Source organism: Choristoneura fumiferana, chromosome 28 (genome assembly GCF_025370935.1).
Source record: "Choristoneura fumiferana chromosome 28, NRCan_CFum_1, whole genome shotgun sequence".
Classification (NCBI taxonomy): Eukaryota; Metazoa; Arthropoda; class Insecta; order Lepidoptera; family Tortricidae; genus Choristoneura; species Choristoneura fumiferana.
Window position 1 is genome coordinate 24,749 of NC_133499.1, and position 15,241 is coordinate 39,989.

Here is a 15,241-nt window from a genome sequence, read left to right on the forward strand (position 1 = left end):
CCAATGAATCGAAAAATCGTCGTGGCAACTCCGTAATGGTTTTAAAAGACCTATCCAACGATACCCCACACTTTAGGGTTCGATGAGAGAAAAAAACACCCTCACTTTACGTCTATGGGAGTAACCTAAAAAAATTTTTTTTTTTTAGTTATTGATTGTACTATTTTGTCGGCATAGTTTATATATATATCCGTGCAAAATTACAGCTAGCATTGATAGTCCCTGAGCAAAGAGCAAAGCCGCGGACGGACAGACAGACAGACATGGCGAAACTATAAGGGTTCCGTTTTTGCCATTTCGGCTTCCTAAAAACGAATTATTTTTAAGTCGCTGAATTAATGTTGTTCAGTTTGAGAAGTATGATCTATGTTTTAATTATTTGCTCATATTACGGGCCACACCCGGTATTTTAACCTGTAGAGTAGTTAATTATTGAAAATACCACTTTCATTTAATATCTGCAACTAATTAAGTTTCATTCGTTAACCGTTACGTTCATTGCACCGTGCCCTGTAATAAACTGCGACTTAATATCGGCGTTGAATGAGCGTTAGATATTTGCGTTCATATAATCGTATTTTAGTACTTTTGTACTATTACTTATTCTGTGATTTTAGATTAATTAGAGTTAGAGTTAATTTTTATAGTTTTTGGGCTCTCCCATAAGCGCGAAGTGCGGACATAAGTGTATTAAATAAATAAATAAATAATAATCACCAACTTAGAAAAGATGGGCTTTAAGCGTGAAAAGGTAACAGACAGACGGAGTTACATTCACATTTGTAATATTAGGGGAGCCCAAGAGGGGATTTCGGGTTTACTAAAGCGCGCAGATAACAATACAGGGGGATACCTGTACCCGGTTTAAGTCTTTCACCAACTATGAGCCCCATATACATGGCGCCCGTCAAGATAAAGGATCAGATTTAGTAAAAAAAAATTCATCATCTGAAATTCCCGAGCGCGTCAGAGTTAAGGTAGGATGAGTTAGTTACATACTAAAACGTGTGTATTCTACTAATCTGACAATTTGAGAGTGACGTAAAGAAGGGGTAGGGCTAGAAAGTTGTAAAAAAAAAACGTCATCTCGACATTCTCGAGCGTGGTTAATTTTTTTTTTATTTTGAAGGGAATAATTCAAGAATTACGAAAAATATATAATCTGACGGTTTCCACAAGCCGAAATAACAAACATTCATCGATAAAGTTTATTGCGTGCAGCTACGTGATGCCTATATTCCCCTCTCCGCGTTTCTATTCCTCTCTCACTCTTACTCTATCTATTACTCTCTCACTCCGTCCCCACTCTGGTTTCTGTTGCCGTGACGCCATCACAGCTGATCACACAGACTCGTTCGTGGCATGATATTGTTTACAACGTATTTCCAACGTTTTTGCCCGGAGTGGGCAAGCGTCCGGGTCCCGGCACACCCTTGTTTGGCAGGCGACCGGCTCCCGGCACGCTGTCAAAAACTTGAGTGGCAAGCGACCGGCTCCCGGTCGATGGGCGTGTCGTATTTCACTAACAAATATAAACTGGTAGACCTATATCTCGCTTGCTTATTCTTGCAGAATGCGTTCATAAATAGACAAGGATGGCATTTATTAACGGCCGCGACAACACTACGGAAGATTTCGTTCTTATTGTTTACTCAAGTTTCACTGTGTGGCCTGAATCTCCTACGCAACAATTCAACTGTATTGAAAACTCTAGAATTGAGTCAGAAAATTGCAAATGAATGCAAGCTCCCTATATCCAGATCACCTATGATCTGGATACGCAATCTGAGGACGGAATAGAGTCAGAGGAAGAAGATGATTCTACCGATAAAAGATGATAATTGAGAAAAATACTCAAAAATATTTTTTTATAATTATTTCTTATAAATACAGTATTCTACTTAAAAAACATACACTTTTTTATTTGCATGCTATTTTCCTGAGCTTTCAATAAATTAAGTTCAATGATTTAAAAAAAAAAGAAAAAAAATTTTTAATTGTCAGATTAGGCGAATCCCTCCAGATAATCGTCAGATTATGAAACAGCACGTCTAGGACATGAAGATGAACCATATATATCTTAATCTGACGCGCTTGAGGATTTCAAAATGGCGAATTTTTATGCACATTCTAATAATGGCTACGAATTTGGTACATCCAAATCGTCAGATTATTATATAAGAGCCTTTTTTTAGGATCTCTTAACATCCCCTTAGAAAATCTGACGCGCCCGATTAATTTTTTTTTTTTTTCATTTTCAACCCTTACGTACGACCACCCCCATCATGGAAACAATCAGATTAACATACGTACATTTTTAAAAATACGTAGACATGGATGATATCAATATCTGACGCGCTCGAGTATGTCCATGCACAGTTTTTTTTTACATTTTTTGAAATCTATAACAATTCCCCCACCGATGAAAAGGTATATATTATATGACATTTTTTTCTTCTTATGATCTAAGCTTCGCAACCCAATAGGTCTCTATGACGCTCGAGTAAATCCCGATTTAGCATCGTGGCTTCCCTACTAATTATATTTGAAAGNTGGGCTAACTTAAGCTTTAGGCATAAATATTTTTGAGAGTTGGTAACTCTGCGCTCGGCCCGCGTTGTTGTTCTGTGTGAAGGCGTCCATATACCGCCATGCAAATACGCCCGTCGCGGCGCCCGCGCACGACCCGCGCCCGCTCTCTGTGTGAGTTGCCCTTTAGAGTTATGAGTGTTTTATTTTAACGTCAATGAAAACCACGATGTAATTTTTTTGAATTCCCACGTGAATTTAACAAAATCCCGGAATTTCAATTCAACTGATGTATCTAATGATTTACGCGTGCGGAGCCGCGGGTAATCGCTAGTTATAGGTATATATTATGACACACGCTAAAATCAGTAGACTGGAAAAAATATTAAAGAAAATCATATTTCGTTTTTTTTCTTGTAACTATAGTTAGGGGGCTGACTTTGTAGGTAAATTACTAATATGGTGCCACATCATCCATAATAATTACAAGCCGAAACTCGCTGGGGGCAGAATCACTTATGGTCTGTCCCATAATTCGAGATACTAAAATGACGTTTCATGTGTTACCTGTTTTTTGCGTTTCATAAATAGTGATGTGCCGCAACCGGTTATCACCGAAAGATTTTGTAGGTACCTATGTATGTATGTCGTAAAATATTAAGATATGAACGGATCCGTGATGTACTATAATGTAGGGCACTTATGACATTCTAGAAAATGTAAAATAGGTCTAAAAATGCGACCGTTTTCGAGGTATTTCAACTTTTATAGATGTTGATGTTTAAGTTTCAATTTCATTCTTTGGTTTCTGTGTATACATATTTGTACGTATTTACAATTATACACTTCTCGGCTTTGCTAAGAGGTTGACGTTTCCGTTTTTTCTGAGGCGAAAGTATTTCTTCGCTGTGTCGTCTATGCGACGAAGTACTTGGCTGCTTAGAGTCCATGTTTAATCAAACAAAACTCAACAAAAACACGACCAAACAAAATTAATAAATAAAAAGTCTTATCTCAACAAATTTAACAAATAACGTCAACAGCAACAATAACACGAGAAAACGGACTGATCACATCCGATGACAATACGAGTAAAGTAACGAAAATCGGTTGAATACCACTTGAATACGAAAAACATGAACAATGACGTTGTGTGATATCTGAGGGCCTACTCCGGAATTCGAAAATCAAAGTCCTCCCGCATTAAATAGTAGCGTCAGAAGGACGGAATGACACGAGCCTCGACTTTTGAACTTCGTAGTAGCCCTGCTGGCCCTAACTACGAAATGCAAAACCCGAACTTCGTATGTTGCCGTCCCACTGACGCTTATCTCATTCAATACGCGAGTGAAAGGGACGGTGCCATACGAACTTCATTTTTCTAGTTTTGTAGTAGCCCCTCTGTATTATTTTTTACGTTGGCACTAAGTGATAAACACTGTATTTTTACCTGTGCTTAGATTTTATCACTTTATCGTAAAAGTGCGTTTATATTTACAAAATGGAAAGTAGAATATTGTATGCTATAATGTTATTTTTGCTATCGTAAGTTACGAAACCGAAATCATGGAGCAGCACTGTTCCTTTTATGCTGGCCACATTATTTTTACTTTTGACATTTCATACTGTCATTTTAGTATCTTCATTTCAGGAATAGACCATATAAGCTTTCGTCTTCGTGGAATCCTGTTCAGTATAAATAAGTGTCGGCGTGATAGGGTGACAAATAAAAATGACCAAGGTCGTAGCGTGATAAGTCCTGTTTGTGGTATTTTGGCTGTCAGTGAAAGTTACGAAAGTTTAAAATCGCTAATTTGTTGCTCCAGCACATTTTTTTTAATTTCAAACTTATTTCATTCGAAAGCGATGGTTTATTTCGACAGGTTTTGCTTAGATCAAGGTGGCGTAGTGATACACGCGCAGACTACGGTGCACGAGGCCCCGAGTTCGAATCCTAAGAATAGTAATGACATTATTTGTTTTAGTTTATTTATTTTTCTTTTTCATTGTGTTAAATATTTTTAATTTTTTTTCTATCCCAAAACTAAAGGAAAAACAATCGGATAAAACGGGAAAAATCAACGATCTATTTACATACAAATTTGTAGGGAACCCTCGGTGCGCGAAACCAACTCGCACTTGACCGGTTTTATTGTTCGTTTAGTAAATTGAACAGTCCTTAGTTCATATTCCATGGGCGATTGCAACTGCGTTAGTTGTTGCTGTAGTTTTGTAAGTTGTCTGCGAATTGATGCGAGGAAGCGATTAAAGGCGCGTTAGATCTCATTCCCTCGTCACTATTTATTAATAATAAATTATTTATGTATATTTAATTAAAATTCCAACTGTAACGTAACAAGTTTAAATATTCCATCAGTTACAATTACAAGGAAAATAAAGCAACAGGACATAGACACATGTACTGTACAACAAAATTTACGGACTATTATTATTATGGTTACTTACCTACAAAAAAAAACAACATAAATAGTGGTTCAATAATACCAACAAATAATATCATAAATATTTCAAACCTATGTTAATTATTTATTATAATCTGGTTTTACGGACATAACAATAAATGCAACAATAATAATATAAGTAACCAAGAATAAGAAAAAAAAATTTTTTATATTAAAGTTGTGTTATCGTTAGTGCTAGCCACGGGCATAAAATAAACGAAGGTAATATAGCACATAGTTGCACTATTTTATTACATTTTGTGACACTGGTGTGGATCTTGATATAGCAGAAAGAAGCAACCCCCTGGTCCTCGTAAGTAGATAACCAAAGTTGATAACCGATTATTTATTTAAGCAATAGGTGTTGCCCACGACTAAATTTCCAAAAAAAATAATCGCTTATTGCTATTCTAGGGAACGGTTCCTACAATTTTACGGGATGAACGTAATTAAGTATAAGTATCATAAGTAGGTACCTACCTGGGCGATCGAGTTTTTTCTAAAAAATTGCGATTTCCCAGAGATCACTCTACCATCTACGAACCTAGATCGATTACTCGTATTACCCAGGAAAGTCCCTACAGCTAATTTCATCGAAATCGTTGATCCCTCTACCTATTTGTTCATTTGTGTTAGGTAGATAATTTTAGAGTGTTTTTAATAGATGTTAATAGTTTTGAATGTGTAAGCATTTCTTTATTTTAGAAGAACTAATATTGACAAAATCAGTTTCCTATGAGGACAAAAAATGTGATAAGTAGGTAGACGATTATCATATCTGGTTATTTGAAATACGAGGATCTACAGGAAGCAACAATAAGGAATTAAATTCGGGTAAACAAACGTAACAGTAGCACTAAAATACAAAGATGAGCACATGTTATCTATGGATTGCAAATTCTGGATAAATAAATATGTAAGTGCTGGGAATGAGCTTGTCAATTTTGAGTACCTAAGCAGGTTCCCGGGTATTGAGCAGGCTTATTATATCTAAGTATGAAAAATACCTACACACTTAAAGATTTTTAAATGTGCTACTATTAAGTATGTTAAGCTATACGCAAACTCCTTGAAGTTGCGAGCACAGTTTTGGATAGCCTAACCTAATCTACATATCTACTCGTAGACGAAAAAAAATATTATTTCCAATTCGGTACGTTCAGATTTTACAAGTTTTAACATAAAAATGGAATGCATGGTTAATTGCACAGCAACGTCATATCTTAACTAAAAATAAATAATCATAATTACGCTTAAAATTAATTATATGTAAAACAAAATAATAATCGCTAATACTACTTAATCGCCAAATTTTGGTAGTTAAATATCTTTGGTTACAGTCAATCACTTAAAAATTAATTCATCAAGATTTTGATAGTGTGTTAAGATTCTTATGTTTCTATACTTTCTCTATATGTATTAACGGGCTTAGATTACTCAACTCGATATCCTATTTTGGTACCTAATGTAAATAAACACTATATAATACAACAAAGGGTCCGATGATATGCAAAGTCTTTACAAAAATGGTATCGTTAACACACTCGTAGTAAATCATCTGATTGATTTACTTACATTTTCTAGACGTAAGTATAGAACTAACTTTTTGAGCAACGTATTTATTTTACCCACCTCTGCCTAAAATATTCATATAATAATATAGTAATAATGTCTTTCATATTTTGTCCATGATAATTTCATGAATAAAGAAATTAATAGAAAAACTGGCTGACTATGCCAGTCAGCGTGCCAGTGTGATATAATGATAAGTAGTCTGCTTAATATCAGTCAAATTAAAAAAAAAACATGGGTAAAAAAATAACAGTAAATATTAGTAATATTCTATACCTATTAGCTTGCACTTCGCAAGCAGAGTAGAGAGGACAGTTTCACATAAATACAGATATACAATATATTCACTAACCTAACAGTCTTCAGAATCGGATCTTGTAATTTTTTATTTCCATTGGTTCCACTTCAATATCTTTCAGGCCCAAAAGGGACTTATAAATTTTTAGTCCAGTTAAACTTACCGCAGTAATATTATTTATGCGAAGACCGTTGAACGATGTCTTGGATGTGAAACTAGTAGATTTTTCGGTCTCCATCGATCCTACCGAGCAGCTGTATCCAGGCCTGTGCAATACCATGTAGCAGGAGGAACTAGGGAACTGTTCTAAGATGTTATCAGTGATTGTTCGCAAGGTCACCAGGTGAATACCAGTCGGAAAATTCTTAAGAAATGTTTGGTGAGTCTTTATCTCTATTTCTCCCACTTCACTAGTGTCTAACAAGTAAATATTAACAGGGTAGTTAAGCGTTCTACTCAAGTAGTCAGCAGTTTGTGACGGCAACTGATACGTATTTGCGTTCTCGTCAGGATTAAACTGACGTTCGTGTAACTGACGAAATTCTTTATTTCTGGTTTTTCTTTTAGTTCGCTGTAAACCTGACATTGACTCCAGAAGGAGCCAATTCTGAAACACTGTTGGTTTATTGTCAACTAAACCTTCGCCCATTCCCCTAAAGTCATCGTAGAGAGTTCTCCTGTCGAGCATAACTTCTAAGCGACCAGGTTCAAAGGCTGCTGCTCCCTGAGCATGATTGGTGACCAAAGTTAATCTAGTTTCGTCATCCTGCAGCCAGGCCATTGTTGTTATTGGATAGTAATTGGCTTCGATTCCCAATTTTTCCACTTTAACTCGTTTCTGGTATTGAAATCCATTCTGATCCGTATAGAACTCAGGCGAATCTCCATTTTGTATATCAGTCTCTATTCTCATAAATAGTTCTGTTTCCCTATTTTTAGGAGGACTCTCAAAATCTATTACGTTCTCTATAAACAACCCGTGCGAGAGCGCGTGGTCGTCAACGTTATAAATCCTGACAGTATGTACCAAGAAAGGTAGATACGTGGTAGTTATTTCGGTAAACACTGGGCCCGAAACTATGAAAATATTGTCACCCTGCACATTATTCCAATTAGTATACTGATGTAAGACATGTTTTTCGGGAGAGTCATAATCGGGCATAAAGAGATAAGCTCCGGAATGCCTTTGTGCGCTTTGATAGGCACCAAAGTGCACGTCTACAACGTTTTTCTTCATAACATCTTTTCTGTATATTTGTCTTAAAAATCCTGTATTTCTATTTATTAACAGTTTCATGACAGAGTTTTCTAATTGAATATCACCTGGCAACATAGGTTTAATAAGAAAGTGTGCCAGTCCGTGAGCATCGGTGTCGGAGTTGACGTTGGTGCAGGTGTTGCAGAAGACGACGCCGCGGTGCGAGGCGTCGGCGTGCGGCTCCAGCCGGAACGCGGCGGCCGACAGTGCGGGCAGCGACGCCACGAACTGCAGGTCAACCGCGCCCGCGCTGATGGTGCGCTGCCCGTTCCCGCTGACCTCTATTATCGGCGTTATCTGATACAACACGTACTCCTTCTGCCGCGTATCGTAAACTCTAACGTTTGTTGTGTTCAATCTGACCGAGATTACCTCAGTTCTGGCTTCAGCAAGTGGGTTAAATAAAATAATTTCTTTTCTATCGTTGAACAAAATTTCTAGTTTTTTTGGGGGTTTCCCGTATGTTTCCCACTCGATCTCGCTTTGAAGAACGCTCTGCGAATGTATTGTCTCATCTGGGATCATGACTGCAGTCAAGGCTGCTTCTTGCAAGCGAATGCAATGGTACAGACTCATAAACAGCTTTGTGCCAAAATCGTACATAACGCCGGCTTTAGAAGTTCCAGTTATGGCATCGTGGTGTTGAAATAGACCTAAGGTCCGCCTCGCGTTTATGAGCTGATCATAAAATCTTTCTAATCTCTTTTCAGACGAAACTAGTTTATGATTATTGGACTGCTTTATGTAGTTAGAAACCAGCGTAAACAGAATTTCTGATGTTCTCAGTTGATGCTCCAATTGTCTACCAAGAATTTTTATATATGGTCGTGAGGTAAAAAAGCCTGACCAGTAAGCGGGTTTACCTTCGTTGAAAATATCTGAATAAACAAAAAAAATCACCTTTTAATGTCGGTATTGCCTTATGCCGTTCCTTCACAGCCTTAAAATAGTCAAGAGGTGTACCAAACTGTACATCAGCGTTAAACAGTTCTTGGTGGCTATTGATATAGTTAAACATTTTCATGTAGTTGGTGTACTGCTCGTCGAACTCCAGGGCGAACTCGTAGCGGAAGTCGTCTCCCAGTGGAACCAGCACCACGTTGTGCGGTGTCAGTGACCCGATACGGCTATATTCCTCTAAAAGTGTCTTAGATTTGCTATGAAGATTTTCTGCCGTGATTTTCTCTTGTTTGGCTGTGTATTCCGTATATTCAGCAGGAATTTTTCTGAAATCAAAGCTCAAACAAACGGCCGGGTGTGGTCCACAAGAACCTTTAATTGAATATATATCGAAGGGTTGGTTGTGAACTATTAATGACGGTTTCTTTGTAGACCATCCGGGCATCCAATAAAACTCTTCTATTTGTTTTTTAGCCAGCCATTGCTTCCAAGCGTAGTGTATCCTCTGGATAATTGTTCCTTTAACGCCGCTTTTTTCTAGGAAGTAAGGCACTGTGGGTCCGTGCCCGAATGGGTCTACAGACCAGCCAGTTTTTGGAACAATACCTAAATTGGTTTTTACCCACTGATGACCTGAAACGCAAAGAACCACTCGTTTTTGCATTTTTTAATAAGTTTTACTAATAAGCATGTAAAAATTTCAAAATTACCTTCAATGAATTGATCAAGCAAAGCGTACATGTGCGTACAAGCCTCGTCAGCCATTACCCAGCCTCCCGTGGTTATTTCAACGCGACCCTCTTTGATGAGCTTTTTTAGAGCCTGTAAAAAGTATAATCAAATGTTAAGGGACGAATAATCATTTACACAGTCTGTATGTATCCATGACAAATCAAAATGGTGTGGCTGTGCGTGTTACACAAAAAAATACCTTTTGTTTCAAAGGGTGCGCTCTTTCCCACCAGGCATTCAAAAATGATATTTCACTCCATATGAAGGTCATATTCGGGTACAAATGTAGGCTTTGTACTATGTTGTTGATAATATTTTTGGTCTTCATTTCAAAGTACTGTTCAAAAGTTTTTAGCCATCCCGGGTCATTGTGAGAATGCGGAACCATGATAACCTGGAATATTTAAATTGTGTTTGTTTTCTTAAATCAGAAATATTGACTCTCTGCTTGTCTAGTTTTGCTGAACCAATTTTTACAGAATTCATGTAGGTTAGTTTGTGATATAATAAACCGAAAACGAATCATCGATTCAAAGAATCAGCCAAGTTATAAGTTATGAATTCACTTAAAAGATTACACTTGAAATGACTCCTTATATCATTTGCAAATTGAATAATAGGTGTAAAAAAAAAAGAGAATTAAGGTCCTATCTATTTGCGTCTGAATAATTCTAATTTGAACTAACAATAAGAATTTAAATATTAATTGGTGTATCCTAAAACTGATTAATTAAAGGCCAGTCAAATCTTATATAAACATATAATGTAAATTACCTATATCGGGTGTGGCCTGAAATATGAGCAAATAATTAAAACATAAATCATACTCGTCAAACTCAATAAATTTTTATTACGCTTTTAAGTTTATTCGAAGAAGCAATGTAAAGCAAAATGCTTGATGTTTGTAGCGTGACAGGCGACGTCAGTTGTGTTCTAAGATGGCGTACATTGATAGCAGTATTTAGTTTGTATAAAAATTCAAAGACTCCTTTATTTTTAAAAGTAGCTGAACAAATGTTGTTCAGATTGACGAGGCCACACCCGGTATGTTGTTTGGAACTCTTAGGAAACTGCATTCGTGAATTAAAAAAATTGCGCATCCTACGAAATATCTGGTTAAGTACGTGAAAACTCGCAAAATTCTTGAACTTTTTTTTTTATATTATTCATAAAGTTTGGGTTTTTGGTATTCGTTTTGTATGGCATTATGGCAGTTAATATAATCAAAACAATTTAAGTTTCTCCAGAAGTTTCTTTTAGGGTTCTGAAGTGAAAATGACAAAAACGTAATTCTCACCGTTTTTGAGTATGTACCTATATACAGAAGACGAGGTCCCTCTCCCTCTGGGTTGAATGTTTACACTGGTTTACATGATTTGGGCACCTGTACAAAAAAAGATTAAAAGTAAATATACCTTTAGCTTGGGCCGTCGACTGTCATTGCGGAATTCCTCATAACGTTCTTCAAAGTTCTTATCCCAAAACTCCTTTATACGTAGCCAGCTAGGCTGCAAAGAAATAAATAAAAAATAAGAAAACCTTTATATCCCTTAAATACAGAGGACCCGATGGCTAAGTGGTTAGAGAACCTAATTACGAAGCTCCACTACTTCAGGCTGTATATTGTTAAGCTTATGGATTTTAAGCTTGTATATTTTTAGTTCAATATCTAGTCACAGGCCCACAACGTCGAGGTTCCCAAGACAGTCCCAAGATGATCCCATAGGGCTTTTGAGAACGGAAGCAATACCAGCCCTCGGTACCGCTCTGCTTTCAGAGCATGACATGCGGAGATGACATGAGGGCGTGTGAGCTAACTTTGGGAGCGGTAGGCGTGACCTTGCGCCTTCGGAATCCAAAAGTTTAATGGTTACTTGATCTGAAATGTATATCGAATCAAATTATTGTTATTATTATTTTTATGACGGTGGAAGCACTTCCACTGAATGTAGCTATAGTTAGTGCTTAGTTTTGTGATTAAGGGACCCCATACATCCCTGAATTATTATTTTTTGCAAGTTTTTTTCAATTTTATACTGTAGGTAGTTTTTAAGTCTTTTATTTGTAAGTAATTATTTTATTTTGAAAAAATTACTTTCTGCCAAGTTTCTTGCGGCGCAATCTTCTTGGCAATGATGGTCTTTCCGAAAGCACTAGTAGTTTAAAAAACCGGCGAAGAGCGTGTCGGACACGCCCAAAATAGCTGCGGACGGACGGACGGACAGACAGACAGACATGGCGAAACTATAAGGGTTCCGTTTTTGCCTTTTTGCTCCGGAACCCTAAAAATGATAAAAGTGCAGATTGCGGCCTATTTACTGAATAAAGAATTTGGTACTTGAATTTTGAATTTGCTTGAAGTCCCGGGTTTGATTCCCGGCCGGCCGGGGGGGGGCAGATATTTGTATGAATAATACGAATGATTCTTCTCGGGTCTTGGATAATTAATATGTATTTAAGTATGTATTTATCTATACAAGTATTTTATCCATAGTAGGTAGCTATATAAGCTTTTCTTAATTTGGAACCAGGTCAATCGGTGTGAAGTGTCCCATGATATTTTATTTAAATACTATTTAAAATGCTTAAGAATCTATCTAACACCTTTAAACGACCAATTCTTGTATTATATGTAAATTAAGCAAAGCTTGTAGGCAATGGATGTACATATATCTCGGGGGGATCTCGGAAACGGCTCCAACGATTTCGATGAAATTTGGTATGTGGGCGTTTTCGGGGATGACAAATCGATCTACAGTACTTTCACTGTTGCATGGTGCGGGTGACAGCTGTCAATATCACAAGACTAGAGAGTCAAGTGTCAAAGATACTTGAGTCGAGAATACTAATAATTTAAAATCTTAATCATAATTAATGTCATCATTAATCCGATATTACGCTAATTTTTATGAGAATATTAGTGAAATTCTAGGTTGGAATATTATTTGCAACTTAAGTAAGGCTAAATGGAGTTTGCAAGAATATTTCTTACTTACCAATTTATAAGTACCGATATAACTCAAGATTCATTAGGTCGCATAATTGTGATTTGAATTTAATTAATTGATTATAAAAATCTGATAGCTTAAATTTATTTCGTATAGCATACATAGTTCTTTATGTTCAAATATTTTGCGCTAGTTATATTCAGGCTACAACTGAAATATACTTCCATATATTTAGACCGCAGCAACTTTTTTTGAATAAAACGAAACGTGCATCAAGTGTCAAATGCACCATGCTAGAATGAAAGCACTGTAGCTTGGTCTGGGAAAACGCTTATTATCGAGTTTAAGCCCGACCAAAGCTCGGTCGCCCAGGTACTTGTATTTGAATGAGTACTACTTACTTACTTTTACTTTTATACATAAATAAGTAGGTACTTAAATAAATCAGAATACTGTAAGATATCGCGAAAACGAGTAGTAGGTGGGATTATGGGATAAAGTCATACCCTTGTCATACCTATAATTTGACATTACCTACTGATTCGCTCTAGCAATTTCTGTTAAATGTGTTAAAGTGGCAAGGTACTGAACTTTAATGTTTTATTAGTGTTGATAAAGATCTGCGTTAGATAAAGAAGTATTATAACAGTAAAAACTAGAAAATTGTAACACACCTGAAATTCGAAAGAAGGATACACGCTCAACGTGTCTATGTCGGCAACGCTGTCTCGTAGCACAGGACATTGCTCGGATATCTGCTATGGAACGGAAAAAAAATGAAAAACGCGACGATTGCAAGTTGAATTTGCAAGGAGAGGGTTCCGTACTTTCCCTGATATTAAGGAAATTTCCTAAGTATTTCAATTAAATAACTCAGATTTCTTATAGGTTTCCTCGAACTTAGATAGCCTGTAGTTTTATTTTAATTGTAAGCCCAATAGTTTCAGAGAAAATCCCCAATTATTCGTTAATTGTCTTATATTTTTGAATTTTCTGAAATAACTTTAAAACTGTTATTTCTTAAAACTATACCGGGTGGAAAGTTGAGATGGGGCAGCAATACTGGGTTAAGACACTAACTTTAGTTAAAATGTTCAGTTTTTAGTTGTCTACATACTGTTTAATTTTCTTTAAGCATAAAGGATTCATATTCTTAAAAAAACAACATGCGAATGTTTCAATTTGCAAATTAGTACCCTACGAACTGTATGGAAAAAGTTTTCTTTGATTTGTTGGTGTTCTAATACTCTAACCTTAGTTGGTCTCAATGAGTGTTTTAATCCTTGATAGATATGGGACCGATTGGCATTAAAAAAAGTCAAATCTGTCAATTTTCTCGCTGACAGTACATTTCATCAAAAATCTGTGAATGTCGATTGTCATTACTCAAAAAGTTAGTAAATTTCTCCTAAGAGCATATTCGCGTAGCAGCAAGGGATCTAGTAGCTGCCCTTGCTGCCCATCACAACTTTCCATCCTGTATAATAGTATTTTATGCAACTGTATCATAATAAAGGCCATTGAGACATGAGTGCGAGTTTATGACATGAGGCGAAGCCGAATATGATAATAGATAGATACGCATGAGTGTTTCATTGGCTGATTATGAATAGTTGCATACATTACTTTTTCTATGAGCTCCAACATAATCAATTATTACATAATTAATACTTACATAACGGACAATAATAGTACATTTACTGCCGAGGCCGGGAAAAAGCAATTCGTGGATGAGTAGGTAGAGTTTGACTCAATAAATACGAATCCACGAATTGCAATTTCCGCTGAGGCATGTATTGCTTTTCTCAAATAATGCAAGGAAATAAAGCAAATTTGTTAAAATATTAAATTAAATGTTTAGGCACGGTTTTAAAATTGCTACCCCACGATACTTAATTATTTATTTATTTTTAAAGTACACGACACGACTCATAATGCCATAATTTCATTATAAATAAACATGCAATTAAAAATTTATATTATATCAATAAAGAATGTAAAGTGCTACTGAACGACTTTTAGTTAATTCAGCCATTTTCTTTTTAGGGTTTCGTACCCAAAGGGTGCCAATGGAACCCTATTACTGAGACTCCGCTGTCTGTCTGTCTGTCTGTCCGTCTCTCACAGGGCTCTATCTCTTGAGCCGTAATAGCTAGGCACTTGAAATTTTCACAGATTATGTATTACAGTGGCCGCTACAACAAGAAATACTAAAAATAAAATAAAGTTTCAAATTAAAGGGGTCGTCGTACAAGAAACGTGTTTCATTCAGCGGTTTTTGATTGCTACGCTGCCAAGATTACGGCCGTCAGTTGCTAGGGGCAACGCCCGTGACCCTATGTTGTTAAATGTTTAACTACTTATTAATTTGTGATTTTATTAGTGTTTTTTTATAAAACCTTCGATAGTTATAATAATTGTCTCTAAGACCGTGGTTTTTTTTTGTGCAGCATTAAGACTAAATAACAATTTATGATCCACAAACCTCCGACACACACTACACACACTTCACAAAAGCCAACTTCAATTAAGCACCCTTAAT

General features: G+C 36.4%; 1 protein-coding gene across 1 annotated transcript; it reads right to left on the bottom strand.

Moving 5' to 3' along the window:
• Positions 1-4,706: 4,706 nt before the first annotated feature.
• On the bottom strand, positions 4,707-14,346 carry LOC141443713 (alpha-mannosidase 2-like). Its single transcript, XM_074109061.1, is given in 7 exon segments — positions 4,707-9,013; positions 9,015-9,652; positions 9,730-9,841; positions 9,951-10,145; positions 11,167-11,259; positions 13,374-13,457; positions 14,326-14,346. Coding segments are annotated over 7 exon segments (3,231 nt in total). The 3' UTR covers positions 4,707-6,925.
• Between the last annotated feature and the right edge of the window lie 895 nt (positions 14,347-15,241).